The sequence below is a fragment of the Alosa pseudoharengus genome, unplaced genomic scaffold, assembly GCF_046254945.1.
Source record: "Alosa pseudoharengus isolate Yale_2024_CS ecotype anadromous, Long Island Sound unplaced genomic scaffold, YU_APseudo_1.1 YU_APseudo_1.1_scf_4, whole genome shotgun sequence".
Taxonomy (NCBI): Eukaryota; Metazoa; Chordata; class Actinopteri; order Clupeiformes; family Clupeidae; genus Alosa; species Alosa pseudoharengus.
The window spans coordinates 30,893,688-30,921,187 of record NW_027468774.1 but is presented as its reverse complement, the minus strand read 5'-3'; the positions used below and the strand labels follow the sequence as shown (position 1 = coordinate 30,921,187).

Genomic DNA, 27,500 nt, shown 5'->3' with positions numbered 1-27,500 from the left:
GTGATATTATTCCCAGGCTTGTTAGCTTGTCTTTAACACACACGGATTTATATTGTGCTCGAATGTGTGCTGCGTGTCTGAGATTACTCGTTTGGATGTGAGCCAAAGAGGATATCCGTTGTTTTTTAAAGTTTGTTTTGACGCAAAGCTTTATCGGTTATCTCGAATCGATGACACCTTGCCTAATGGCGGGAAACAGCCGAAGCCGGTGACTATGTGTGCTTTCATGTGTGCTAACGAGCGTTCTACTGAAGGAGGAAATGTGAACATTTGATTTGGGGGGAGTGATCATTTTACACTTGGAAACAAAAATGATGATGAACTAAGATAGAAGGGGAAGAGGGGGGATGAGGGGAAAGAAAGGAAAATAAACAAGTGGAGGAATGTAAGTAAGACAATAGTTACTTTTTTTTCTCTTCTCCCTTTTCTCTCTCTTCTCTCTCCCTTCTCTTCTTGCAGCTTGATTGCGTTCTTCAGAATAACTGTCATGCATTAAGTTGTTGACTGCCATTGTCAACTGTTTGTTGTCACTTTACAAAGGGCTATTTGTCTTTATTCTGGCCCATCAGAAGATAACAGGCTGGATGCTGTGCTTAGGATATCTGTGTGTGTATGTGTACATCTGCATGTTCCTCTCCTGTGAGATGTAGTTTGTGAGTAAGATGGAGGGCCCCAAACAAACGTCCCCTTAAAGAAGTCAATAATATAATAGAGGATTACACTATTAGGTGTGTGGGAGGCGAAATTGCTAGTTGTGGTCTATAGATTTTCAACGTGTCCTTTGGGAGGGTAGGATAAAAATGAAGCCTCTCTCTCTCTTTCTCTCTCTCTCTCTCTCTCTTCCTCCCTGTGTATCTTTCTTCCTGTGTGTGTGTGTGTGTGTGTGTGTGTGTGTGTGTGTGTGTGTGTGTGTGTGTGTGTGTGTGTGTTGTTGAATGTGTGTTGTATATGTGTGACCTGTGTGTAAGTGAGCTATTTACTGCTTAGCTGGCAGAATGCCTTAAATGTCTGTTTCAATAAATGGCTGAACTTCTGTTGTAGAGAGAAAGAGAGAAATAAAAGAGAGAGAGAGCCAGAGAAAGATTGGATGCTAATTTTTTTGTTCTTTCATATTTGATTCTTCTGCAGTTGGTCATGGAGAACAATCAGACGAAAACTGCAGAGAGTCAAGTCTATCTCAGAGAAATAAGAAAGAGCTGCCATATATTTGCACTGTTCGGATAATGGATTGTGTGTGTGCATCTGTGTGTGTGTGTGTGAGAGAGACTGAGATAGGGTGTGGTAGGCTTTCACAAAATGACAGAGACTAAGAGAGGTTTAAAATGCAGCCACTGATGGCCAATTAGTCCAGAGTGGAACCATAAAAAGTAGTCATATGATGCCACTCTACAGTGTGTGTGTGTGTGTGTGTGTGTGTGTGTGTGTGTGCATGCGTGCGTGCGTGCGTGTGTCTGTGTTACTTTAGTTTTTCCCCTGCCTGTTTGTTCTTCTCAGGAGCCAAAACCCACACACTGAACTGAGCTGTTTATTAAGTGCCTTCTTCATATAGTGTTTGGTTTCTTTTTGTTTTGAGAAAAAGCAAGGGTAGGGGCCATTTAAACAGAGAACAGAGAAAGGAGACACCTTGCACATCATACCCTCACCATTTTTTTCAGAAGCCCTGGATGGCTCCACAGTTCCACTGTTGCTATGCAACGCCTCTGTCGCTAAGTGATGCATTAATTAGAGTTGTGGTTTTGAATACAGTCATTATCGTTGACTGGAGTGGCTGCGTGGCGAATGCAGTGTTTGTGTTTGGCTTAAAGATTTCGCCACGGTGACGGAGTCTGGGTACTGCGTGAACAGCATCTAGCTACTCTACTCCCCACATTTACTTTCACACACTAGAAATAATATGCACGATCTGACATAGTCTCTCATACACACACAAACACACACACACACACACACACACACACACACACACACACACACTATGCACGCACGCACACACAGACAGACATCTGGAGAGCCTCTGACATGGAATTGTCTTCCAAAACTATCATGGCAGGAAAATCCATTAGCTAAAGTTTCTCTTTTGAAGACATTGACCATTTTTTTCGGACAGGAACAGAAAGCATTTTTTCTCTTTCTTACCTTCCACAAACACACACACACACTCTGTCTCTCTCTCCGCCTCTCTTCCACAAACACACACACACACTCTGTCTCTCTCTCCGCCTCTCTTCCACAAACACACACACACACTCTGTCTCTCTCCGCCTCCCGCTTTCTTTGTCGCAGTCAGTCCCTAAGGATCAAATCAAAGCTAATTCATCTAAACTTGCTATACTTCTGAAGCCAATGCTCCCATAACACACTGAGAAACAGAGACTGGCGTACTGAAGTTGAAAAGTCCAACTTAACCTAGTGTTGTAGCTCTTGTGTAAGGTGTGTATGGTTTTTCCCCTTTAAAAGTTACAGTAATTTCACCTAGTGTCGTAGCTTTTGTGTAAGGTGTGTATGTTTCTCCCTCTTAAAGTTTGTAGCTTCAGCAGAGCACAGGGCCATGATGGGATCCCACTGACACATTACTCTACTGAGCCACAGACACCCCTCTCTGACTGCCCCGCATTCCCAGTTCTTAACCCCTCCGTCTTCAGGCCAGATTGGGAGTTTGCTTGATCCCATAATGGTGGCCCAATCCGTCTTTAAATATCTCCCCGATCTCTGGCCTCGATCCTCTGTCTTCATGTAGAGGCATCTGCAGAGCCTCACACTGGGGCTGGCACTCGCCCTGCTTCCACTGACACTGGGCAGGACTAAGTCACCTTAAAGGTGCAGTCCACTGAGTTGTAGTGTAGGAAAAAGGATCCTGACCATACAATAGACAAGAACAAAATAAAAGCTTGTATCTTGAGAGTAATGGCTGACCAATGCCCTTGTGTTTTGGACCTGTGCATGTTGATGATTTGAGGAGTTTATCCGTTATTTCCTTTTGATAGTTTAGAGTCTGTGTGCGATGTATGAAGGTGAAGTGTTGACCCCCATTATTCTCTTCAAATAGTTATGGCATACAAATGTGCTGTTCTTTAAAGGTCAGGCAGGGTCACACACTTCCATTATGTGAAGAAAAGTACAGCTTTTAAGTCAGAACCACTGCAGCTTCGGACCAGAACTACATCTATCAGCTACATCTTATGTAAAGTTTTGTTATTATCTCCACCTCCTGTCATTTCTGTGAAGCCACCTTGTGACTTGTTGATACCTGTGTGTGTGTGTGTGTGTTTGCATACTCACACCTGATTAAACACAGGTGTGGATCAGTGTAGCTATTATTAGGCCTGACGAAACATGCATGTGTGTGTGTGTGTGTGTACGTGTATGCATGTAAAGGACAAACAATGTGCAGATTATATCAGCGCAACTCTTTTCAGTCAGTCAGGGTAACACACACGTGACTGTTGGAGGTTCACGGTGAGGTTAGTCTCAGAAAGCTGCTGTCATATCTGCTGGGAGCCTGTCAAACAAGCATCAACTGTCAGATACCAGTAGCTGTCATGCCTTTGAGAGATGGGCAGCAGAACTGGCATACGACATGGCAACAGAGTGGGCAACAGAGATGGGCATCGTCGGCATCTGGTGTGAACTCTGAGCAGCCCTGAACCAATTTCCATCTCTGTTATCCATAGTTTTGAGTTGGCATCAGAAGACACATACTCACACACACACACTTGCCGCCACACACACGCCAACACACACTACTGTCCAATTATCGGGGCTGCTCGAGTGAGAAAGTGGGTTTGAGATGGCATGTGCTTTGAACAGGCAGGCAGAGAACAAACGCGGCGGCTGGCCTTTTGAAGAGGAGCTGCAGGCTTTGATTCCCCCCCCCCCCCGCCAATCCCCAGTCTGCAAAGCCCACCGGCCCCAAACTTCTGGGACTGGATCGTCCTCTCGCCCTCTTTCCTTTTCTCTCTCTCCCTTTCTCTAACCGTTTCTCCCGTAGAAGGCAGGAGAGTACTTGGGGTTCAGGGGAGATGTGGGGCGGGGGAGGCTACCAGAACAGATGCATTGATCTGCTGATAGAAGACATCAGGGCTGAGGTTTTGTCAAGGCTAATGAGAGCTATGAAATGTTAATGTGGGTGGCAGACACACACACACACACACACACACACACACACACGGATAAACGGACAGACTGATACACACAAACCTTTCTGATGCACTTTCACTAATATGCATATGAACAAAAGACGCTCTCTGTTTCATTTACACACACACATAGACAAACACACACACACCTCCGTTGCATACAACGACACTCTCTCACAGATATGCATGAGAAGCAAAAACACAAGCTCTTTCAGCCTGGCACACGCACGCTCACAGACACACACACACACACACACACACACACACACACACACACACACACACACACACACACACTCATTCTCACACACGCAGCCTTTTCCACTAGAACACACAGAGAGAGAGACACACACATCTCTTTTGAGAGAGCAGGTGCTGCTTAAAATACAGCGCACCTTCCACCCAGTTCCTGCCCCTGAAGGCCTCTTTGTGTCCAGTGGGGCTCGAGGCGGAGGTGGAGGTGGAGGGTTGGGGCTGGTGTGTGTCCTTATCAGTGCCTTCTGAGGGCTCTTCCCTCTCAGCCTCTCTCCACAGACAGCCAGTGTCAACAGAACCCGGGTTAGTGCTCCGTTGAGGACTTCCTATCTCAAATCGGCTGCGTCTCCTTGGCCCGTCGGAGTTGGTCTCTCTCTCTCTCTGTGTGTGTGTGTGTGTGTGTGTGTGTGTCTGTGTGCACACGCGCGTGCACGCACAAACGAGTCCCCTGAGGACTCACATTCAGCCTCTTCTCATCAGTGGTAAGCAGCCGACCGTATCCAGTGTCCGTCTCAGGGTACTGCCGACGTCCTGAAGTAGGACGTCTCACAGTGACACCCCCCTTCTCTCACACACACACACACACACACACACACACACACATACACACATATTCCTCCAGGCTCTGGAGGGGTCCTGATCCTGTTAAGGAAAATGGGCAAACCGGGTCACCAGTGAACAGACTGACAAGTGACACCAGACTCCCACCCACCCAAGTGGGCCAGACACAAAAGGGGGTTAGGAGGACTTGTGTGTGTGTGTGTGTCTGTGTGTACATGTGTTTGTATACGTGTGTGTGTGCGTGTGTGTCTTGGGAGTGTTCCCTCTGGACACAGACAGCGAAGTGAACATTGGGTCGTTTGCTCTTCTATGATGGCTTGTATAGTGCGCGTGGTCGACTGCGTTGGGTTGCGTTGTTCTGTCTTTACCAGTCCCCGAGGGCTGGCCTGTCAAATTTTTTGGATTGAGGGACAGATGAATGGACAGAAGGATGGATGGATGGATGGGATTTCACTGATGACTGAATAGTATGACATACAGTATGTTGGCCTAGTAAATATGGAAAAAACCCTTTGAAATATACTCTGTGTCAATGTTATGCTGCCATCAACACTGACCTTGTTATCATTGTACCCTTTCAGTGAGTCAGTGTGTATTTCAGTTACAGTAGCAGTAGTAACCATAAAGGAATAAAATCTCCAATTTTCCTCCATCTTAATAATGTTTGAATATGGAAATATATCTTGGCTCATTATGGTTACGGAGATGGAAGTGTTTTGCCAGCAAGCCGCAACACTCTTAAGAGAGATGTCCCTGTCTGTCACCCTGACAGAGTGAGACGGCACATGTCGATATTTTATCTAATGATCTGATGATATCAACACGCCGGGTTTCAGTCCAAGCCTCTGGGCTGGAGGATGACTCATTTAGCTAAACTACAGTAGCTATCTTTATCACAGAGATGCTGTTAACTGTGTTTTAAGCTGAAGCTTCAATGCTTTATCCTTGTTAAAGCTTAACATTTACAACCTCATTTTATGGAGGAAAGGATAGACACTTCAAACGGAGAGAGAGAGAGAGAGAAAGAGAGAGAGATTGGTACTCTGTGTGCGTGTGTATGTGTATTGAGCTGTACTTCCTTTTTATAAGTTGACGGTCTATGTGAGTGACAAGTCATGCAGGTATTGAGGCAAACTTCCTCTTTAGTGTGTGTACCTGTGTGGTCACAAGGGTAACCTCCGACAAAAGATTCACACTTTTATTATGTGATAATAAGGCCACATCATGTGGTTGATTTTGATGTGTTTGTGCAAGTACACATGTGTAAGCTCTCTCCATCCCCCATATTTCCACGTCTGGTGTGCTGATGTGCAGGGCCTTCTTTTGTGTGCCCAGTCTTCTTTTCTGCTGTTGTTTGTGCTTGCATTAGTGTGTGTGTGAGCTGGGCTCTGTTGCTTTGTTTACATGCCCCCTCTCTCTGCTGGCACAAGCCCAGACCTCCTGTGTAGTTTCATAGCCCAGAGGGCTATCCACCCCCTCTCCGCTCACACACACACATACTGTACACACACACACACACACACACGCACACATGCACTCATGCATCCATTTGTGCGCACACACACCTACACACACACACACACACACACACACACACACACACACACACACACACACACACACACACACACACACATACACATACTCATACTCATAAGTATGTGATTATTCCTTAGTGTATACACAGACACGCACATTCACAAATAAACACACGCACACACAAACACACACACACTCACACAGACTCACACGTACAAACACAGACACACACTCACACACACTGCACTCTTTAGTATTGTGAGTCACTATGTTTTCAGCAGAACACAAATTGCTTGAGGTTCCAGGAACTCATAATACAGGCCCCACGTTTCTTTCCTACAGCGTGATTATTAGTCCTCTCTGTGCCTACACACACACACACAACCACCACACACACACACACACACACACACACACACACACACACACACACACACACACACACACACACACATATGCACTAAAGCTCCATTGTTAGGTTAGGCTAGACAGTTGCTGGCTGATTAGCATGTAGTCACCATTTTATGTGTGAATGACGATGACACTGATACAGCTGATGGTCTGAAATAGCAGGAAGTGTATTTGGGCTGCATTAGGCATCACTGTCAGCTAATGTCATGTTGCCATCGCCAAATGCCCCCCCCCCCCGTCATCTCCTGATCTTTTTATTGCACTTGTGAATTTCAGGTCCCTCTTAAGCTGTCTGGTGTTTGTCCTGCACTTGGGCCTAGTCGCTAGATCGAATCATGGTCCTGCATCACTTCTGGCGAGTTCTGTGTCTTTCTAAGTTGCTGGACTGTTTCTAAGCATGCTGGACCATTCTCTCTCACTTTAATTTAATTGCTTTGGATAACAGCTGAGGCCATTAGTGATCATGAATTCTATCGGTTGATGAAATAAGTAGGATAAATCCCTAAAACAATATGTGTGCACCTAACAATAGTGTTCTTTGTTGCAGTGTGTAGGATACTATGCCAGATGTTAAGAGCAGAACATTAGCCCTAGAGATCAGACTTCTTGTGTAGTACATGGAATGCTTGGTCACTTGGCCTGTGTTCTGCACTCAGCCTTGATCCTGCACCTGTTTTGATCATCGGCGCTGTGGATGTGGCCCAGACTGATGACACTGGTTCTGGTACATACTGCATTTGGTCCTCACTTGGCTCATATTTTTAAGATCCCTCCGGAGCGCCAGGCAGTGCTCTGTGGAGTAGTTGTCTTGTGTGTGTGTGTGTGTGTGTGTGTGTGTGTGTGCGTGTGTGTGTGTGTGTGTGTATGTGTGTGTGTGTGTGTGTGTGTGTGTGTGTGTGTGTGTGTGTGTGTGTGTGTGTGTGTTTCATTAGAAGTTTACATCTGGAGGATGTGCTGTTGTCAAGGAACCTAGGAGACACAGAGGCATTTTCATTCAAGCATAACCCAATATACACACACACACACACACACGCACACACACACACACACACACACACACCTTGTTACACACGCACACACACACCACACACACCTTGTTGCTCCTGCAGGGTTGGTTGTCGGGATAACGGAGACATATCAGACATGACAGCTGTCATCCATGCATAGTCTGGTGCACTCTCCTGGTGCATCCCAGGTGAAAATATTAAAACACACACACACACACACACACACAGATGCACCATGTTTTTTGTAAGAAACTTGATTTTCATTAGGGTTCACAGGCTAGTCTCTGCTTTTTTTAAGTCCATAAATCTGCAGTCTGTCTGTCTGTGTAATTGTCTGTCTCTCTCTTTCTCTCACGCTCGCCCTGTTCCCTTTCCCTTAGTGATTGCATTGCAGAGTAAAATCCTATTGTAATTCATCTTGGGAGATTTCAAACTAGACAAAAGTTGTGATTCAGCCGAATAGTTGTGGCTGAAAGCCTATGCAGATGTGTGTGTGTGTGTGTGTGTTTGTGTGTTTGTGTGTTTTTGTGTGTGTGTGTGTGTGTGCACGCTTTCTCGAGCAGCCAGATATGTGTGTGTGTGTAACCAGATGCTGATCCCACCGCAGTTGTGTTGTGTTAAGTTGTGCTGTTAAGACCTCCATCAGCTGGAAGATGCCAAATGCTGATCTGTCAGAATGACTAATGCCCGTCTGTAAGTCATCTACACACAGATCAGACCCGTTCAGCCTCACAAGTGACTACTGAGAGAGCAGGAAAAGAGAGGAGAATGATAGAAAACTGGGGAAAGAGAGGATAAAAGAGAGTGAGTAAGAGAGAGGGAGAGAGAGAGAGAGAGAGAGAGAGGGAGGAGGCGGCTTGGGGTGTGTGTGTGGGGGGGTTAACTGTGACCCCTCAACGAACTCGTTCCCCTGAGAAGCCTGCCAAAATGTTGAGCGTCTGTGTCCTCCTCTCCCCTCCCTCTTTCTCATTTCACTGTACTTTCATCCCCCCTTTCTTCTTCTTAGTGCTGCGTCGGCTGCCTCACTGCAGATCCCAAAGCATAACAATACGGATATCTCCTCCCCTGTCTGCTCAGATTAGTAGGAGAGGCTGCACTCGCCCGGTCAGCGCGACTCCCCACAGCTCCTTAGCACGCGAGGGGGGGGGGGGGTTCTCTCTCTCTCTCTCTCTCCACCTCAACCTTCTCTTCTTCCTCCTGCTTTGGTAGCCAGAGCCTCTAGGAGTGAAAGGGTTAATGCTGGAATGCTCAGTTCCGTCCCGTTCAGCCATGAGGCCTTCTGTCCATTGTTTGGACACCGCCACCCTTGTTCTCTGTCCTACATCTCACACACACACACACACACACACACACACACACACACACACACACACCACACACCACACACCACACACACAACTCAGTCATCAAGGGGAGCCAGATGAATTTGAGCCTCTCTAGTGTAGCACAAGGAGCTCTCTTCACGGATGCCCCCCAGCCACCTCTCACCACCAAACACACACACACACACACACACACACACACACACACACACACACACACACACACACACACACACACACACACACACACACACACACACACACACACACACACAAACAAACCCATAAGCACTTTTGCGCTCACATTCACACTATGCATAAATAAACTCATATCACTTTTATAATAACACTCATATTCCCACCCTCACATGTGCAATGCACTTATATTCACACATGTACGAACACACAAACATACAGTATGCACAGATAAACAAACACCACTACAGAGCCACACATATAATCCATTTATACTTACACACACACACACACACACACACTCTCACACACACACACACACACACACACACACACACACACACACACACACACACTTCCTCTCTCCCTCCGACTCCACCATCCGCCTTTGCAGTACTCCCTTTCAGATGGAGGTTAAATGATCTTACAGAGAGCCCTTTCAGGCTCCGATCCACACAGAGGCATCTTGAAGGGGAGGAAGGGAGAGAGGGAGAGGGAGAGAAGGAAAGGGAGAGAAAGAAAGAGAAGTAGCTATAAGGCCCACTGCACATGCTCTATAGCAGATAGTCCCTGATCAGGCAGAAAGGCTTTTTGAAGTGTGGTTCAAAGTGCGGAAGACAGTCACATTATCACGGACACAGATGAGTTTTGCTGTGGCCCTTTGAAGCCTACAGATGAGTGGGATATCTGGAGGTGGGATTTCATACACTCCTACACCAGGTTCACCCGTGCTTAAATTTAGACCAGTAGCTTGACATATTCTCTATAGACAGCAGTGAATTGGGTAAAATGTGGTAACTGATCAGATAGCAAATAATTTAAAAAAATGAATCAGTGGCTAAACCTGTTGTCCAGAGCTGCATGTTAAGGCTTGACTATTGTCAATAAATAGTTCAGACATCTAGCGAATAATCTGTTGGCACTGCAGTGTTGCCAAGTGATTTAATACCTGTCTGTCACTCTGCAACTCTGCACTGTCAGTTGCAGAAAAGTGTTAATTCTTAACCTTTTTTTCCCTGACAGAAAAAGCTGTCTTTCTGGAGAGGTGATGAAACACCTTTTCAGACCCTTTTTGTTCGGATGGCTTACCATAAGCAGTCAATAAGCCTCCTGCTGACACTGTTGGGAATGAGGAACACATTTAGGCTTAGTTTTATGGTTGGGTTGAGGGTCCAGGTTAGACCAAGGTCGTGGTTAGGAGTGTTATTTAAATATGTGTGGAATACCAACTGACAGTTTTCTGATTGCCCGGCCCTAATGTTTTAAATTGGCATCACTTTTTCATGTAAAGATTGCAGAGATGAAAGACAGACAGACAGATAGGTACACATAGAAGGGAGATCGTCATAGGATGGACAGGAAACATAAAGATAAATAAATCATTAAAAGAGCATTTAGGATGCATTTTCTGTAACATTTTTTGTCTGTATCACAGTAGTCCTGCTGTGGCGTTGAGAGCTTTGTGTAAAGTTTGATTTATAAAACTGACTGGAACCACAAGCTGCCATTTTCTAAGTAGAAATTTGATGAGTCACTGGTTCAGTGTCATACAGTAGTCTAGAGAAAGAACCCTCTAACTGTCATTGCCATAGCAACTCGACTAATAAATTGAAAATCTCAACAGTGTGTTTTAGAGCTTCACAGTATTTTTTTCAGGCATATGCGGTACTGTAGGTGATTGCTCATCCACAAGCATGGGAGTCAATGACCTTTCCCTGGCACAACTCACACAGTGGGCTGTGTAAAATAATGATGTTTGCAAACGCATTTGTGCGCGTTTCTAAGCATTTGAATCAAAGTCAACCATGGTTATTGCATCAGTTCCTCTCTTTTTTGTGTATGTATGTGTTTGTTTATTTGTATGTGTTACCTTATCTCCTCTTACTGTCCAAAAGTGTGTTTTTTGTGACTGTTTTCTGACAGAACTCAGCAGTGGCCTACCCTCTGCTGTTTAGCAATGCTACCCATCATCTAACCTAGCATCTCCTCCTGTTTGTGCTGCCCAGTCCATTTTTATTAGCGTCCGCCCATCTAGGCCTCATTAAAATGGCAGTCTGGGGCAGGCAGACCTGCAGATGAGTCGCTAAGGGACTAGCATTAGCATCTTCCCTTCCCTGGAGCTGCAGCAGGAGTTCAGGCTAGTGGCTAAGTGTGCTAATTAGCCCTTAGCAAGTCTGAATCTTCACAAAGTGTCCTCACTTCCTGCCAGAGTCGTAATAGCCCTGGGCTAAGGTCTCCTCATCCCCTACCCACCCCCCTCTCCCACCCCTACCCTCCAGCTCTTTCTCTCTTTCCCATTCAGTCATTCTCTCGTTCCTTCTCTTCGTATCTGTTTTTTTCCTCCTCCACTCTTTCTCTCCTCCTGTCTCTTTCTGTGCCCTCACGGCTCATTCCACATTCTGCGGCCGTTCTGCCTCTCTCCTCTTCCTGCCCCCCTTGTCTGGTTCGTATAGTGGTGGGGACACGAGCCCTCTCTGACAGGCCCTGATCTGGCGGCGTGTTTTCTGCTGACGTGTTAGCGTTAGCGCTGTTAGCTGGCGTGTAAGGTCAGACACGCCGCTCCACTCCTCCGTCACGCTCTCTGACTGCTAATTACCCGGCAGTTCACACCAGCCCTTCGCCGCACTGTCACACACTCTGCCTGTCTGTCCTGCCAGTTGTGTAAAATCATGTTCTGTGTGTGTGTGTGTGTGTGTGTGTGTGTGTGTGTTCGTGCATTTGGGTGCTTGTGTAAGATGGGGAGAAAGACGATGAGAGAGAGGAGGAGTGATAGTGAGCAGGTGTTGTGACCATAAGCCTAAGGAGTAGGAGGAATAATTTTGTGATTGTGTGTGTGAGGGTGAACGTGCGTGCGTGCATGTTCTGTCTGAGAGTATGTGTGTATGCATGCATAATGTTAGTGGTTAGTGTCCTTTTGAAATGGAATTGGATTAAATTGAATAAGCAAGAGCCATGGGTGCCACTGGCAGACAACAGTGATGGTCAATACTGGCAGTGATGTGTGTGTGTGTGTGCCTGTGGGTCTGTGTGTTTGTCCATGTGTGCTTTTGTCTACTTTTCCACTCTCGTCCTTTTATGTAGTAATATTTATTACCTGATTTATTATGATTGGAACGAGTGTTTGATTTCCCTCTCTGGGAAACAGAAACCCTGCGCTATACGCTCCCAGCCTCTCATCCCTCCATAGACACACACACACACACACACACACACACACACACACACGCACACTACCCCCTGCTGATGCATCTGGTTTGCATTTGCGCCCTTGCAGCCTAGCGCAACTTTTTAAAGGCACCTAGCGCCTGATTAGATCCACAGACTAGACTGGGCACGCTCACGCTCACGCTCAGGGTTTTATCACTAATGCCCCTGCCAACGATAAGACCCCAGCGCAGTGGGAAGCCGTGGAGATGAGGAACAGAAGGGGGGGCGGCAGCGTGAGCTCAGAAACAGGTTAAAGCAACCAGTCGCTAAACCACTTAGCAGATGAAAATGGAACCGGTCAATCTGGGTCTGATGGGTTCTGATTGGGACCGGTCTATCTGGGTCTGATTGGTTCTGAATGGAACCAGTCTGCCTGGGTCTGATGCTGATTTGGTGCAGAGTTGACCGGCTCTCTACTTTGTACTCTGAGACAAGAACAATTGTGCAGGATTGACTGAAAGGAAAACCATATGGGTGTTTAGCACAGTGTATAGTCTCATGCTGGTTCTCTATCAGAGAAGCTTGTGTTCTTACTAGACTTTATGAAATGCAGCATTGTGTTAGGTTGAGTTTGAGGGGAAAACGTGTCTCATGAAAAGACTGACGACAATACTGTCTGATGTAGACACCGCCAGGCCTTGTTGGCTCTGTGGGGCTCTTTGTTGAGGTGGATTGGAACAGCCTTGGTGAGTGTGGCTTACCAGCAATATGTTTTTGTGCTTTCTTCCTTTTCAAAGAGAAGCGAGACAGGTTGTAGGAAGGAGGGGGAGAGAATTTGGTGGGTGGGGGTGATGAACAGACACAGAGGAGGCTTACAGGAGACGTGGAGGGATGGAGAGAAAGATGGAGGGATGAGGACCAAGAGAGCCAGAAATGGTCAGAAAGAGTTAGAGATGAAGAGCGAGAGAATGATGGAAAAAAGAGAGAGAGAGAGAGAGCTGGGGGTGTTGTTGGTTGAAGATTTGAGCCCCTGTCCCTGTTTCTAACCCTTGGACCCCCACTGCACTGCCACGTCACACTGCTGCAGGAAGGGGGACTAATGGTTGGGGGGGGGTCCTGGGTTTTGGGTTTGTGTTTTTAGAGGGGGGGGGGGGGCTTCTAGGAAGAAGCCAATAGAAGTCAAAGCAAGGCCACAGATCCCCACTGGAGGACAGAGAAAGGGATGGAGGGAGGGAAGAAAGAAAGAAGACAGGGAAAAAAGACAAAGATGGACAGAGAACAGAAATGAATTTGAAGGAAAAAAAAAAAGATTTTGGCCACAGTGGCTGACAACTGAACTGAGAGGAAAACAGGGATGAGAGAGAGCGAGCGAGAGGGGAGAGGGAGAGAGAGACGAGGCTCCCACGGACTAGGTTTCTCCACACAACCCACCACCTGTAGTTTGCTCTCTTTTTATTCTCTCTCCCTCCCTCCACAACCTCGCTCTCCTTTTGTTGATGCTGTTTGGCGTTGGAGGCCACAGGCAGGAGAAGCCACAGGCCTCTGTGTCTCGCTGAGTCATGCCTCTCCTAACAGGGAACATATGTTACTACACACACACACACACACACACACACACACAGAACCCCCCACCACACACACACAACTCAACACAATAGCACGCAACACATCCAAACCGCTCACTCCAACACTCTGTCATACAGTTATGCCTGATTTGATTTGACATGGACAACAAGAGTAGTTGCCAGACACACTGATTTGTGAATTTTTTTTTTTTTTTTTGCCTCCTTTTTGTCAGCGTTGTGTATAAGTCAAGATCACCTCACTTTATTTGGCTGAGCAAAAGGTGGTTTGGACTAAGAGGTAAACAAATAGACTGTCAGAGATCCGTGTGAAGGAACAAGAAGGACCTGTTTGTATTCACACAACTCTCTCTTTCTCTATGTCTCTCACTCGTTCTCTCCCTCCCTCCATCTCTTTTTGTTCGGTAAGATGACATTCTGGCAGTAATTACAGGGCCTTTGAATCGCTCGCAAGGCAGAAAAGCCTTAAGACTCATTCGCAAAATTCCCATCCATGGCGACAGCTGTGGCATTGTTGGAAAAGTGAATCCTGACAGACAGACACTAGACATGCACACAACGTACACACACACACACACACACACACACACATATACATGTACGCACATACACACAAAACAGGAGTAGATTACCCAGGGTGCATTGCTTGACAATGGCACAGTGTTGAACACCAGACGGCCTTGGACAATGGTTTTGTTTGCTCAGGAGAAAAGAGGATGTTTTCTCCTCATTTTCTCCACCAGTTGCCAGTTGCTGTCTCTGTAGTTTAATCATCATATTGGCGTGATGGGGCTGAGAGGGAGAGAACATGACCTCGCTTAGCTTTCTCTGCTAAATGTGTGTTTGCACAGTGTGTGCTAAGTGCCAACGTGTACTCAAACGTCTTTCAGATGTCTCTGAAGCAGTTGCACACAGAAGTTCTTTGCCATGCAAACATTAGTCAGGAGTCTGAAGCACTCACACTCTGTCTCTCTCTCTCTCTCTCTCTCTCACCCTCTCTCTCTCTTTCTTTCTTTCTTTCTTTCTCTCTCTCTCTCTTTCCAACTCATTCACTCATTCACACACACACACACGCGTGCGCGCACACACACACACACACACACACAGAGAGAGAGAGAGTGTTAAGAGGTCTCCTAAGAATAAAATGACAAAGAATGGTTTTGTCACATGGATGGAAAGTTATTATGTCCACACCTGCACACACTCATACAGGCGTTCACACAGACTAAAACATCTACAGTAATGCACTCCATATTCATATTCACACATTTTATTTATACATGGTATTTTCGTTTATATATTTTTACACGCACGCACGCACGCACGCACGCACGCACACACACACACACTCACACACACACACGTCATTAGACATTAGAGAAGTCCTTTGAACCTTGAAAGTGTGGACGCACCTAAGCAGAAGCTGCCGCCGCCGCCGCTGTCGCTCTGAAAACTATCTGAACGAAAGAGCCAGTGCAGCGAGATGAGCTGAATTTCCAACGAGTTTGCTGCTCTAATGAAGACGAGGGCTCCTCTAAACCACCCTAGCCCTGAGAGGATTCCAACACTCCTCTTTCTGAGGCGACACTTTTGGGCACTGTGTGCACGGCATCACTGCAGAGCTATTCGCTCCAGACAGCCACAGCAACCCAGGCCTCATTTGGCTGATTAAAAACCACTGCACAACACTGACTGACTCAATCCAATACAGATGGACTAGATCTGGCCTTGATTCTGCATAGATTTGTAGGACTAGAGTCATTTCTGATGAGGTCAGCTCCGGGAGAGTAGAGTTCTGCCACATGTGGGCCGTATCGGGTCCGGACGTGTGCCGGGGTTGGCTACTCTGTCTGTGCTCTCAAGGCCAGTGAGTGTTGAGGGTGCGCGGGGGCAGCCTGGCCGTCCTGGGGTGGGGAATGAGGAAGTGCTAAGCGTGTGATTGATGGGGAAGGGGCCGTCTGGCCCTCAGATAAATGTTCATTTGGAATCTTGGTTCTGGGATTTATGCTGGTGACTAACCCTGGATTATGCCCCCCCCTCTCTCTCCCTCTCTCTCCCTCTCTCTCCCTCTCTCTCCCTCTCTCTCCCTCCCTCTCTCTCCCTCTCTGCAGATTTCTTCATAGCCCTGTACAGACTGGTGCAGTCATGTTCAGGAACAGCTTAAAAATGCTGCTTAGCGGCGGCAAGTCCAACCGCAAGAACCGGAATAGTGGTGAGTCCCGCTGTCACTGCCAATGAGCCTGTGTCTGTGTGTGTCTGCTAGATCAGTATGAAAGACCCCTAATGTGCAAGTGAAGACAGTGCTGTTTCTGTCTAAATATGTGTATGAGTGTGCGTTTGTTTCTGTTTTTGACACATGAATGGCTATGGATGTGTTTGTGTGTGTGTGTGTGTGTGTGTGTGTGTGTGTGTGAGTGTGTGTGTCTGTGTGTGAGTGTGTGTGTGTGTGTGTGTGTGTGTGTGTGAGAGAGAGAGAGAGAGAGAGAGAGAGAGAGAGAGAGAGAGAGAGTTTGTTTAATGTGCATGGTTTCGGCTCTTAGCCTCTTCCAGGGATTTGCTACCCCTGAAGGAGATATTTCGATGAGGAAGCCCATGACAGCTTTACACACTCAGGCGCCATATTTCTTTCCTTGTCAGTATCTCTCCCTCTGTTTCACTCTTTCCCACATTCTCTCCTCTTCAGTAGACATGGAAACTTGTCCACACTCCTCCTCATACTCCTCTTTTCTCTTTTCTCTAGCTCCTCTCTCTTTTACCATATCTGTGTTTGTCCTCCATCTTTTTTCTGCCTGTTATACCTTTCTCTCTCTCTGTCCCCTACTTATGTCTTCAGTATTTCTTTTTTCCTCCTGTCGCTCTCTCTCTCTCTCTCTCTCTCTCTCTCTCTCTCTCTCTCTCTCCCCCCACAGTGCTGTCAGTGTATGCATCTCCGCTGTACCAACAGCTCCTTTGTGACTGTAGTCACCCCCACCCCTAACTGTTGACATTGCACCAAGCCGCCCCCCTCCTCCTCGTCCTCTTCTTCTTTCCCAAACGGGCGTGACGCTCATTCACAAAGCATCCCCTCCCAAACACTCTTGACTGGACCTGTAAGACAGGAAGTGAGCAGCAACAGCAGGCCCACGCCCCGCTGGCTTAACTGAGCTGTTGTCATGGCAGCCTGGGCCATCAAGATCCAATATGGGAGCTGAGACTGGGCTTCCTTTGGCCCTGATCTGGTGCCAACAACCTTCCATAATCACCTGCAATTTGGGGACTAACCCATTTTTGACTTCTGTTGGGACCTGTATGGTATTGCAGGCGTGTATGCTAGGGATGTGTGTGTTTATGTTTCCCCCCCCCACCTCTCTGGAGGAAGTGCTTTAGGTGTGTGTGTGTGTGTGTGTGTGAGTGTGTTTAGTGTGAGTTTAGCCACGATGTTTACCAGCCCTACACTGACACTGACACTGTCTCAGTTTTCCTGGAAACGAACAGGAGCTGCATGGGTAAAAGTGTGACTCAGCAGACAAACAAGCTATTCAGCCTCACGTTTCCTGGAACCCACCCCCACCCCTGCATACAGCCCCACACAGACAGATACACACACACACACACGCCTTTTGGATTTCACTAAATAATTATGGCTGCCTGCTCTCTGAGAGGCTGCGGGCTCTTGATTTATTTTGCCGCCCAAATGCTTGACCTTTTTGACTGCTCCTCATCTTCTCCACTTTACCGGGGAGTGAACTGTAAGGGAGGAAAAAGCCCTCTCTCACACACTTGATAACACTTTCCAAACACTCCAAACTCAAAACTAAGGGATAATGCATTTCATGTGCTGAGATGGTACCGTTTTTTTTTTTCCTTGTCTGAAGGAAGTCAGACCTCTCCAGGGTTTTTTTGTGCGTTGAGCGGGCTACTGTATGTGAGGCTGACAGCGGCGGGGCAGGAGGGGTTGAGGGAAAGAAATCGAGCGACAGAAGATTTAATGATAAATTTCACGGTCTGCTGGCAGCTGTGCCGACTGTGTGACAGAGACGGGCTGACTGAATGTTCACCTGGACCTCATCCGGCCCTCATCTGGGCTGAGTTCCCCTCCAGGGTTGACTTTTATCACGAGTGCCAGCCGTGGTTGACTCCCTGCCCAGGCCTGGCACCAAGATGGGCCCTTCTCTCCTTCCCATCTCCCTGCGGGCCTAGAGATTTGATAAGGCACAAAAGCACAAAACTCACCCCACCGCCAGCTGGGTTGGCCCCAAGCCCAACAACTTCATGTCCTCTTCCTGTGCCACAATGGTGTCTCACTTTGATGATGTCACAAGAAACAGGAATGTGTTTAAATACCTGTAGAGACGGTTGATAAATGTACATTAAGGATCTTTTATACCTGTTTTAAGTACCCATATCGGCCGTACCATTATGAAAAGGCAAAGCTTAGCTGAACCTGGACCAACATTTGGCTGGAATCAGTACTAGGGTAGATTTCTGACATTTGCTATCGAGTGTGGTTGCCTTGCTGGGGGACATGACGGGAGCGGAGGGAGTGATGCAAATGCAGAGCTCATCGCACATGTTAGTGGTAAATTAAACCCGGGCAACCAGTGACTTGCTGGGCGCACATGAAGGATCGTGCCCCGTGGTGGAAAGCATGTGTCGTTGGTGCGATTGATGGTTAGCCTGTAGACCCTCTCAGCCTTCGTGAGCGGAATGAAAACAGGCTGCGAGGATAGCCGGATGCACTGTGCCAATGTGCTTTGTATCGCAAAGCAAGCAGACAAAGCAAAAACAGTGGAAAAAAACCTCACCTCTGCCTACAGAGACTGCCGTAAACATTCATTGCATGTCATAACACAAGTCGATCAAGCCCAGTGTGTTGTTTCAGAGCAAAGCTCAACAGTTCCTGTACTCACAGGAACACTGTGCACACATCCTGCCCAGGCTCATTTGCAGTTGTGAATTTAATTAGGCAAGAGAAGTTGAGTAATTATTTGGATAGCTTGTTATGAGACTCCAGTGTTCTGACAGGTAGTGGTGGAGGAGGGCCTACTCTGTTCGCATCCCTGAGGGGCCCCCCGTCTCAAGTCTTTCATCCATCTCTGGCATCCCCGGCTGCGTAGCTTTCAGCAGACTTCTTCAGCTGGAGACTGATTTGTGCAGATATATCTCTGCAGTTTTGGCCGTGTGTGTGTGTGTGTGTGTGTGTGTGTGTGTGTGTGTGTGTGTGTGTGTGTGTGTGTGTGTGTGTGTGTGGGCAGTGTGTGTGTGTGTGTTTTGTAGGGCACTGAATACATTTCTATGTGAATATTTAGCATATTTAGCTCAGGTGGCACTGCACTGGTGCCTGAATGCCGTAACCCACTTTACGGGGCCGGGGCAGGCTAATGGTCTTCCACTGTAGCTGTACGCTTGGTGAGGCAAGCCAGGATGGTGTGTGGACAGAGGATGGAGGGTATAGAGTGACTACGGCTCTTGCTAGTGTGAGTGGATGTAGGCCACAGGGCAGCTGGTCGACGTGTTCCTGGCTTAGTCGGAGTAATTTAGCACGGTGCTCTCAGCAACCAGCCAACAGCCAACTGGCTAAGCTTTCTCACCCGACTCACGATTGCTGGCTTTGACTGAGTCAGCTGTGCTGTCCCAATCCAATCATGTTTTAGGGAGCAGGCAAGCAGGACCAATCAGGCCCCCTGCCACAGATTACGCAACGGAGTTGTGTGTATCCAGAAAACAGGGGATTAGGTTTAAATTATGCTTTTGGGTTTGCATCATTTTCAGTGATTTGTGCAAAGCTGCACTGAGTCAGCTTCATGTATGCTTATGTGGGCATTTTATGGTCAAATTGAATAGTTTGTGTTTTATTGAGTGGGTGCACAGCAATGTGAAAGGAAAATTAAATCAGCAAAGCTTTGTATACCTGTTCAGCAGATTATGCACAGAGTAAATGGAAATGCATTTGAGTCTGCAGACACAGAATAGGCTCCATTGAAGAATTAATATGCTCTTTCTGAACACCACATCGCACCTGTTCATGAGACGGAAATTGGAGGTCCACTAGGCTAATAAGTTTGTCTTCAACATTTATTTAAAATAAATGAATATGTGAAAATGTGATAATTAATGGCTATTGAAAGGTCTCCCTCAGGCTTACCATCACTTTATCTTGTTTGACAGTGAGTGTACATTTCACTTCCTCCCCATCTCTTATCTTATCTCTCTTTCCTCTCTCTCTGTTCTTTTCCCTTTCTTGTCTTCCCTGTTCTCTGCCTTCTACTGATCATCTCTCTCTCTCTCTCTCTCTCTCTCTCTCTCTCTCTCTCTCTCTCTGTCTGTCTCTCTGCCCCCCCTCTCTCTCTCTTGTAATTTCTTCTCTTCATCTCAGCCAATCCTCTCCCTTCATTACTCCTCTCCATCCCGGTTCAGTTTTTCACTCCCTATCTTCTTTCCATTCATCTTCCTGTCCCTTTCTTCTCTTCCCTCCCTCTGCCTTTCTTTATGCTCTCCTTTCTCTTGTTCTTTCACTTGCTCCCCCTATATTTTTGTCTCTTTGTCCTCTCTCTCTCTCTCTCTCTCTCTCTCTCTCTCTCTCTCTCTTTATCTATCTGCTGTCCTCATCCTTTTTTCCCATTTATTTCCTGTTCTCCCTACCTGTTCTAATTCCCCTGTTCCATGGATACCAGTATGGTGGGTGCTTTGGAGCTTGTGTGCCCCCACAATCTCATTAAAATATCCTGTAGGCTAATATATAGGCTATTATGAATATGGGACTATAAAATCCCTCAGTAATTTTACAAGTTTTTGTGCCTTCTCTTCTCTTCGTTTCTCTTTCACTCCTCTCTACTTTTTTTCTTTGTTCTCTCCATTTCTATTTCTCTCTGCTCTTTACAGTTTTCCTTTACCTCTCTGCTGCCCTTTCTCCACCTCCTTTCCTCTCTATCTGTCCTCTCTCCCCTTCCTCATCACTCATCCCTCTCCTTCTGTTCACTCTTGTCACCCCCCCCTATGCTCTTCATCTCTTCCCTCATCTCATCCCTCTCTCCTCCTCCTCCCCTTTTCTTTCCCCGTGCTCATGTCTCATCTCTCCCTTTCTCCTTACCCCCCACCCCCCCCCACACTATCTTCCCTCATGTCTTGCTCCCTCCATGCTCCATCCCCTTGCCCTTGTCCCGCTGATGGCCGTTGGCCTGATGCCGGACACAGGGCAGGACTCTATGCCAGATGGGCTCTGTTAATCTGGAGGACGGAGAGCTACATCCACCCCTCCCCATCTCCCCCTCCTCTTCTCTTCCTCCTCCTCCTGCTCTTCTCCCCTTCTCTCAAACTCCACTCGCTCTGCGCCCTCATTCAATCTTCAGCCCCCCCTTTGGCTATAGAAAGCATCCCTGGAGCTCTTCCAGAGAGAGAGAGAGAGAGATGGAGGAGGGAAAGAAAAATGGATAGAGAGATGAGGGAAGAGAGAGAGAGAGAATGAGAGGAGAGGATCAAAAGCAAGAACACGCTGCGGTGCTCAGCTGGAAAACGTCAAACCCCCACCACCTCTCCCCACCCCCCCCTTCTCTTTCTTCATCTCCAGTGCACCTCCCTCCTCCTCTGTGCCCCCATCTCCCTGGTGACTGTGCATCCCCTTCTCCGTGTGATCAGAGGCACAGTCAAACAGAATAACGGGTGACACTGTCAGGATTATGGGATATGGATCCACCCTCCTTGAAGTCAGGAACGGATTATATTCCCGAGTGACATTCCCTAATAAGACATGCTTTGTTTTCAGTCCCAGGAGTTCAAGGACAAAAGGAGAAAGCCCACAGCGGGACCTCCGCCCATCAAGGACAAATCACATTCCCCTAATCCACACTTGTTAACCCCAATTAAACAACTCAAACGGCTCCATCACTGACTTATTTCTGCCCCCTACCTACCACCATCTTAGTTTGCTGCTGCTGCCTCTCGCTCTCCTTAGATAGATATTCAAGAGACGGAACCCCCTTAAGGCTAATGCATCCTAGAGAAGGGTTTGTCCTTGAGTTCCTGACGTTAGTTTGTTGTTATGAACGGGAATAGAAACACTCAATGATACCCTAAAGATAAATTATACTGCTGCTTTGTCTGGAGGGGTGTGTTTGCTGCACCTCCTGCCTCCAGTGTCATCTCGTGGAGAGCCTTTTGCTTCTGCAGTGGTACCCCTTTCAGAACCATCCCCCTAACCATTCAATGTTGATTTTGTTCTTATTCCCCAGCTCATTTATCCTGATGCCCCATTACAGTATGTATGTTCAAGGGGAGAAACCTTTAAGACCAATCCAACTTAGCTTTAATTAGAGAGAGGGAAAATATTTGCTTGTGAGCACAAAAATTTGCAGGTATGCTTCTTGTAGGTGTCTTATATAAACCAGCTATCAGGTCGTAATAACCTAATGGTACTACATTAGTCTTTCGGATGTAAAAGGGTGTCCAGAGCACGGTCACCTTCTGTGGATGTGTCTGATTGGCGATGAGTGCTGATGAGTGTGAGAGGAAGTGAAAGTGCTTGTGAGGCCTGAGGACGGTGACGCAGAACCTCCATCCTGGATCCACTCTGCTCCACTCAGCATTCAGCCAAGGAAGGAAGTGACTCATTTGTCCAGTAGCTCTTCCAGGCCGTCCATCGCTAGCTGCCCGTTGCACAGGCCTCGGAATACCGGAGGAGTTTACACCAAAACAGATGACCCGCAAGCCTAGCAACTGTCACTTTGCCTGGCCGACGTAGTCGCTGGAATGGACCAGGTCCTGGTCCGTGTCAGCGCAGAGCTGTGCCCATTCTAGCTGCCAGACAGCTCTATGTTCCATCTGCCAAACCTGCTCTATGTTGGGGCCAGTTCTGATGCAGAGTTGGCAGAGTTTTTCCACGTCACTACATTCCTTTCACTCTGGTCAAACCAAATCCAGCTCCTCACTGCAAATGTGAACATGCTTCAGCTACTAAAGTACATAAGATAAGAGTACATACCTATTATTTATTTTAATACTTTATATTATGTGCTCTAAACAAAGCACCCATTTTCTAAATCACTTGTTGCCACAGGTATCTCAGACCTTTGCATTCTTACATTTTGAGACTGTTTTAAATGTTCTACTTTCACCACATGTTGAGTGATGGCTCACTTGAGCCAATGATGCTAAGGAATGTGAGGGTTTTGGCTGCACTGAACGGCCTATGTGCATATTATGTAGGTCACCAGTGTGTAGTTATGGATGAGGAGATTGGCTCAAACTGCAAGGTGACTCATTTGTTTTATTGCTGGCCGATACAGTCAGTGAATGGCTTTTATCCATCTCCCGTGTGCAACAAGATGAGGGATGTCTACTGATGGCACACCTGCCCATATAAAAACACAGTTCATTTTAGTCAACTTTTAAATATACTTTCTTTAACCAGAATAGATGGCAGGTTTATAATTTACCTTCAGACTGACTTTGGATGCATACTTACACCTACTTAAGTGAGTCAGCACAAGTATCAAATTGGAACACTCCTTGCACACCCCATGAGCTTCAAGGGTTTAAGGTCTTTAAAAAGAATGGCTTCAAATAAGCACCTTTAACCTAAAACTACAGGACTCTTGATCTGTCCTCCTGGCTTGTCTGTTTATCAAAATTAGAGTCAGTGATATCTTTAACATGCCACCATCTCCTCCCTCACACCTTCACCCTCACACCTTCCTTGAACATGAATAGTTTTTGCCTGTAAGCTGACAAGTAAGAAGCTTCGTGACTTTTCTGGCATAAATGTGATCTTCTCCAGATGCAAACTGCACAGTTAAAACTCCACCTCAACCTTGCAGTTGTTCACCTCCAAAGATACATCGCTGGTGTAGCTGCTTGGAAAGAGGGGAGGACCGGTGTCACCTGCCAAACCTGATTTGAATGAGATTGATTAATACCACAGAAAAGGTCACAGGCTAACACAGACACAGTTTAAAAGCTCCTCTAGTCATTTGCTTCTTGCTTTTGTCTCGGAACTCAAGTAAGCGAGTCAGATTACTTTGTAATCTTAGATTAGATTGTAGCTGTTTGTGGTGCCCAATTGGAGTATGGGCGTGATAACATCCATCCACCATTGAAATCGCACATTTTCTAATGACAGTAATTCTTTTTTAGTGCTGTTCTCATGGCAGATAGCTTATGGCATGCTGGCATGGATATTTCATCTTCATTTATTGTGAATGTTTTGCATTACTAAGCTGCCTAAAGCAACCACATAAACAGAGATCTTATCAAACACACCTGTAAGATTACACAATATTTTTGTAATCTCACAGGTGTTTGATAAGATCTCGTCCTGGGCTGACCTTGAACCGCTCGAGTCTTGTACCACTTCAGTCTGATCAACGTTCCGCTATCGTCATTTCATTCTCATGTTCTCATATACAGTATCTCCCATCGTTCACAATAATGTGTCACTGGGGAATTTGGTCTCGGGCCAAAAGTCGGTGGAAGGAGACTGTTGTGGTTTTAGGCTTTGCCCCTCCCCTTGCTTGCCAATTCGCTTCCTGGCTGTGGGAAGAGTCTGAGCGCTGGAGGGTGGCAGGCGATTACATTGGCAGTGACACTTGAATCGGGTGGCTGGGCAGATGCCACGCTTGTGGCTGGCGTCCATGACGATGAGGCTTGGCTTACAGTGCTGTAAATAGACGTGTTCAGAAGTTGAGTGCTGCCGGTTGATCAAAGCTGACCCCCATGGAGTGATGTATGTCTGTGTGTGTGGGTGAACCTGTGTGTCTTGCAGAGTGTTTCTGGATTGGTGTATCTGTGTACGTGTCTCTTGAATAGATAAGGTCTAGAGGTGTTCTTGTATCCAAACCTGTTACTATTACGTGGACATCCATTGCACATCTATCTATCAGTCAGCCTATCTGTCTCGGACTGTTTGTCCCTCTGTTCTATTCATCTATCTCTCCTTCTATGTTCTATCCATCTATCTCTCCCTCTATGTTCTATCCATCTATCTCTCCCACTATGTTCTATCCATCTATCTCTCCCACTATGTTCTATCCATCTAGTGTATCTCTCCCTCCTCCCCCTCTCTGTTTCTGTCGGAGGGCATGTTGGAGAGCTGGTACTTCTGTGGGAGAGTGAGGGGGTTGTACAGAACACAACACGGCGAGAGGAATGAGAGGTGAACTGAATCTGTTCTGAGAGAGAGAAAGAGAGAGAGAGAGAGAGATGGGCAGAGAGGAATGGAGGGAGGGTGCTGAATAGCTTTTACTGAAAGAGAGGGAGAGAGAGAGAGAGAGAAAGAGGAGGAGGAGGGCGAGTCTGTCCGCCTCGCTTCTGTGAGAACAGCAAGTGTGTGTGTGTGTGTGTGTGTGTGTGTGTGTGTGTGTGTGTGTGTGTGTGTGTGTGTGTGTGTGTGTGTGTGTGTGTGTGTGTGTGTGTGTGAGGGAGCGTTCAAGTGAGGAGGTGCGATCGCGCATGCGCCAGTACCTGGCACTTGCCTTCAGCATTGCAGAGAGCCCCTCACTCTGTCGTTTCAGCACCTCTCCATCCATCTCTCCTCTCTCCTCTCTCCTCTCCTCTCTCTCTCTCCTCCACTGTCTCCATCCGTGTGTGAGAGTGTGTGTACGTGTGTACGTGTGTTCCTGAGCTCCGTCTCTCTGCCTCTGATGCGTGTCTTGAGAGGTTTACCATGCAGCAGGATTTTACCACTTGGACACCGGGACTCTCTCTTACTGAGGTGAGCTGCACCTAACTTTACACCAGTGAGCCGGAGAGGACGGGCGTGTGTGTGTGTGTGTGTGTGTGTGTGTGTGTGTGTTTGGGATATTTATGTGAGGTATTTTCCTCCAAATTGTGAAGGTAGGAACATTGTACAATATTCAGAATGTAGAAATGTCTTCTCTCTCTATTTATCTCTTTCTCTCTCTTTTTCTCTCTTTTTCTCTCTATTTCTCTCTTTTTCTCTCTATCTCTATCCCTCTCTCTCTCTTTCTCTTTCTCTGTATTTCTATATCTATCCCTCTCTCTCTCTGACCTCGCATTTGGGGTGTTTTTCCCTCGTCCCCATCTGTGGTTGCCATAGCGCAGTCTGTTCTGCAGCTGAGTTATTGTAGTAACTGCTTGTTCCAGATTGTGTGTGTGTGTGTGTGTGTGTGTGTGTGTGTGTGTGTGTGTGTGTGTGTGTGTGTGTGTGTGTGTGTGTGTGTGTGTGTGTGTGTGTGTGTGTGTGTGTGTGTGTGTGTGTGTGTGTGTAAATGCCAGATTTTAGTTGTTGGATTGTGTGCACCAGATTGAAGCTACAGTAATGTGCAATTTTTTTGATTTTGATTTTGATTGTGTGTGTGGCTTGAGCTTTATTACCACAGAGAATTCCTTATGATAAACGACAAGGAGATTCTGACACCCACATAGTTCTAAATCCATTGACACACACACACACAGAGAAACATGGGACATAGCCATGCATACTCTCACAATTTACACTACACGAAGGCACACACATGAACACACACTTTCTCCTCATACACGTACACACACACATCAAACCATCTCAGCATTCTTCGCCCACACTCTACTCTCAAAGGAGGGATTGAGGAAGATAGATAGAGAGAGAGAGAGAGAGAGAGAGAGAGAGAGAGAGAAAAGAACTAGCAAAAGAGATACACAGAGAGGAAGAGAGATACTGAAATAGAAAGAGGGATGTAGAGAGAAATGAGAGATGTAGAGGAAGAGAAGAAAAACCAAGAGAAAGTGAATGTGTGTGTGTGTGTCTGTGTGTGTGTGTGTGTGTGTGTGTGTGTGTGTGTGTGTGTCTGTGTGTGTGTGAGGGGAATGGAAAAGGGAGTGAGTTTGAGGGAGGTGAAGAGGAGGAAGAGAAAGAGATGAGCGAGGGACTGTGAATCAGTAGAACTCGGGCTGCTGGATCTAGGGATTGCTATGAGTTTATCATTTGGAGGTGCTGTGTCTGTGCATGTGTGTGCGTACGTGTGTGAGCGTGTTGTACATGTCTCCGTGTGTGTGCGCTTGTGTGTGGGCTGCCAGTGGATGGTTGGTTTGCAGGGGTTAGGGATGGCTCAGTGAGACTGTAACAGAGTGATGATGTAACTAGTGACACTAAAAATCACCACACACCAGACTCACACCTCTCTCAATTGTTTCATGTCACATTGTGTGTGTGTGTGTGTGTGTGTGTGTGTGTGTGTGTGTGTGTGTGTGTGTGTGTGTGTGTGTGTGTGTGTGTGTGTGTGTGTGTGTGTGTGTGTGTGTGTGTGTGTGTGTGTGTGTGTGTGTGTGTGTGTGTGTGTGTGTGTGTGTGTGTGTGTGTGTGTGTGTGTGTGTGTGTGTGTGTGTGTGTGTGTGTGTGTGATGGTGCTGGGTGGGGTCCCACAGTGCCTTTGT

General features: G+C 46.9%; 1 protein-coding gene across 2 annotated transcripts in view; it reads left to right on the top strand.

Annotated features, from left to right (window-relative positions):
* tanc2a (tetratricopeptide repeat, ankyrin repeat and coiled-coil containing 2a) overlaps positions 1 to 27,500 on the top strand; it is a 146,699-nt gene that overhangs the window by 43,074 nt on the left and 76,125 nt on the right. The window contains exons 1-2 of one of the 2 annotated variants that reach the window (XM_076265859.1): positions 335 to 385; positions 16,268 to 16,368. In XM_076265859.1, the coding sequence (XP_076121974.1) occupies positions 16,302 to 16,368 (67 nt within the window). In that variant the 5' untranslated portion in view covers positions 335 to 385; positions 16,268 to 16,301. Of the gene's footprint in view, positions 1 to 334; positions 386 to 16,267; positions 16,369 to 27,500 lie in introns of those variants that run through there. The other variant, XM_076265858.1, reaches the window with a different exon arrangement.